The 2,372-nt window shown below is 36.0% G+C and overlaps 1 protein-coding gene across 1 annotated transcript; it reads right to left on the minus strand.

Moving 5' to 3' along the window:
- Positions 1–1,137: 1,137 nt before the first annotated feature.
- Positions 1,138–2,262, minus strand: LOC107577740 (uncharacterized). Its single transcript, XM_016263780.1, has 2 exons — positions 2,112–2,262; positions 1,138–1,946 (listed from the first exon to the last, which is right to left on the minus strand). The coding sequence occupies exons 1-2, from the start codon at positions 2,175–2,177 to the stop codon at positions 1,212–1,214; spliced, it is 801 nt and encodes a 266-aa protein (XP_016119266.1). The 5' UTR covers positions 2,178–2,262; the 3' UTR covers positions 1,138–1,211.
- Between the last annotated feature and the right edge of the window lie 110 nt (positions 2,263–2,372).

Genomic DNA, 2,372 nt, shown 5'->3' on the forward strand with positions numbered 1-2,372 from the left:
TGTTTCTATGTATATGTTTTAAATGTCTTGTCCAGAAGGACTATGGGACATGGAGATCTTTGGAATCAGGTATCATCATCATCAATAATTACCTGTTCGTCACACTCAGGAAATTACTTTCCCCCTGTGCCGCACCTGCTTAAATCTAAATTATAGATGGGGGGCCACAACAGAAACTGAGACTCATTGTCTCCAAGGTAGCCAACTGAAGGCATCATATGACCTGGCCAGGTAAATAATAGGGCAGAGTTGAGGCCGAGCAGTTAGGCCTTAACTGAGAAGCTTTCAGAGTTAAAGAATACAATCAATGTTTTGTTTTCAATATATTATGTTTTGTAAAAATAATGAATTGGAAATAATTGATTATGAAAGTACAGTAGTAGGGTACATGTGTCTGTCATTTATCAGAATTAGACTGGTTTGATTTAATTTTTTTCTTTGGCTGACTATTTCATGTAATGTTAAAAAAAGTAGTTTAACACTGCACAGTTCTTTTTAAATTATTATTTACATAAAATACAGATATTTGATACAGAAAAATTGTATCAAAGTTATGTGTATGTTAACATTACAGTGGCATACAGGAAAATAACTGCATAAATAACTTTGATACTGTTTCCATACATTATTTACATTTGCATGTTTCCATTTCAGTGGTGTAAGAAAAGATAACACACTATAAAGTTTTCGTTTGTTTTACATAAACACTATCAAAGTTATTTAATTTACATGTTTACAGAAACATTGTATAAAAGTTACATAGGTACATTTATCTATTTGATCCAGTGTTTCTGTAAAAATATAAACAACTTTATAAAACTTTTCCTGTACACCACTGTTAACATAAATAACTAGGTATAGAAACACAGTATCAAAGTTATTTATATCTACATTTGCATAACGGTGGCATACAAGAAAAGGTTTATAAAATATTTTACGTTTACAGAGACACTATGAGTTATTTATATTTACATGCTTGCAGAAACACAGTATCAAAGTTATTTATATTTACGTTTATATAGTGGCATACAAGAAAAGGTTTATAAAATATTTTATATGTTTACAGAAACACTATGAAAGTTATTTATATTTACATGCTTGCAGAAACATAGTATCAAAGTTATTTATATTTGCATGTTTATTTGTATCTATACATTTACATTAAAGTCCTTTGATATCTATCCTCCAACAGCAAGTGTTTTGTCTGGTCTTTAATCATTTGCCCATGCTTTTAACAAGGGGCCATTCTGATAGTTTATAAGGAGGCAAGCAACAGTGTATAGCTGGTTGATGGTCCTGGTGTCGCAGAGAGGAATGACCGTATCCAACAGCTTGTGTTGCTTCACCCTGCCGACAAGACGCTCCATGTGGACCCTGAGCTGAGCAATGGACTGAGTTTCCCTCACTTCCTCAGCCGGCATCTGTTCCTTCTTTAGCAGACAAGAAGGTCGGTAAACTTTGCACGGTACACAGTTGTCTATAAAAAACCCTTTGTTGACCATAATGGCCATTTCAGGTTTCAGGAGTGACACAATCCCAGACTGCTTCAGAAGCTCCTCGTCACTTACTGCATACACGGATGACACAAAAGTGACTGCACCATGCGGTGCCATGCCAATTAAACCCTTGTAGGTGCAATGGGACCCTTCACCTTGAAGCAGAAGAGAGGTTGGTGTTTTGCAACGCAGCTCTATGCAGTCTATCACAACATGTGTGTCTGGATAGTCCTGAAACTCCTTTGGCATGTGAGCCTTGACCGCCTCTTCAGACATCCAGATGCGCACAGATCCAAGAATGGCATAGAGAAAATTGGTCCAGCTTGTAATGATTGGACTCACGGCAGACTGATGGATATTGAATCTGTGGGCTAGATCTCTCTCTGTTAGACCAACTGAGAGATGGACCATGAAGAGGAAAAACTCATCTATGGGCTGCACGGACTGACACTGTTAACAAAATTGTGAAAGTTTTTGTTTAATACATATAATGCGTTTATGTAGAAAAAGTAATATTGGTAGAATAAACTTTTCTGTCTCTCTTCCTCCCACAAAAAATCTGTATGTAACAACATCATAAGTTAATTTTAGATGACCTATAAATGAATTATTTACAGATGTACTGCCTGATGCTCCAGCTTCGCTCATTGTAGCTGTCCTGACTCTGATCAAACGAAACATGTTGTGGGACGCGGGCTCAATGAGTCTCCAGAACGCCAGCAAGTGGTTGTAAGTTGCAAACCTATAAGAAATGTGGGACGTTTGAGATAATATACACAACAACAAATGTGATGATCAACTACCAAGTTGTAGCTTATTTTTTATTTACAGTGTACTAAAATATAAGTCTTGTAAACCCTCGTTTAAAAAAAAAGT

The sequence above is a fragment of the Sinocyclocheilus grahami genome, unplaced genomic scaffold (assembly GCF_001515645.1).
Source record: "Sinocyclocheilus grahami isolate Dianchi unplaced genomic scaffold, SAMN03320097.WGS_v1.1 scaffold7047.1, whole genome shotgun sequence".
NCBI classification, from domain to species: domain Eukaryota; kingdom Metazoa; phylum Chordata; class Actinopteri; order Cypriniformes; family Cyprinidae; genus Sinocyclocheilus; species Sinocyclocheilus grahami.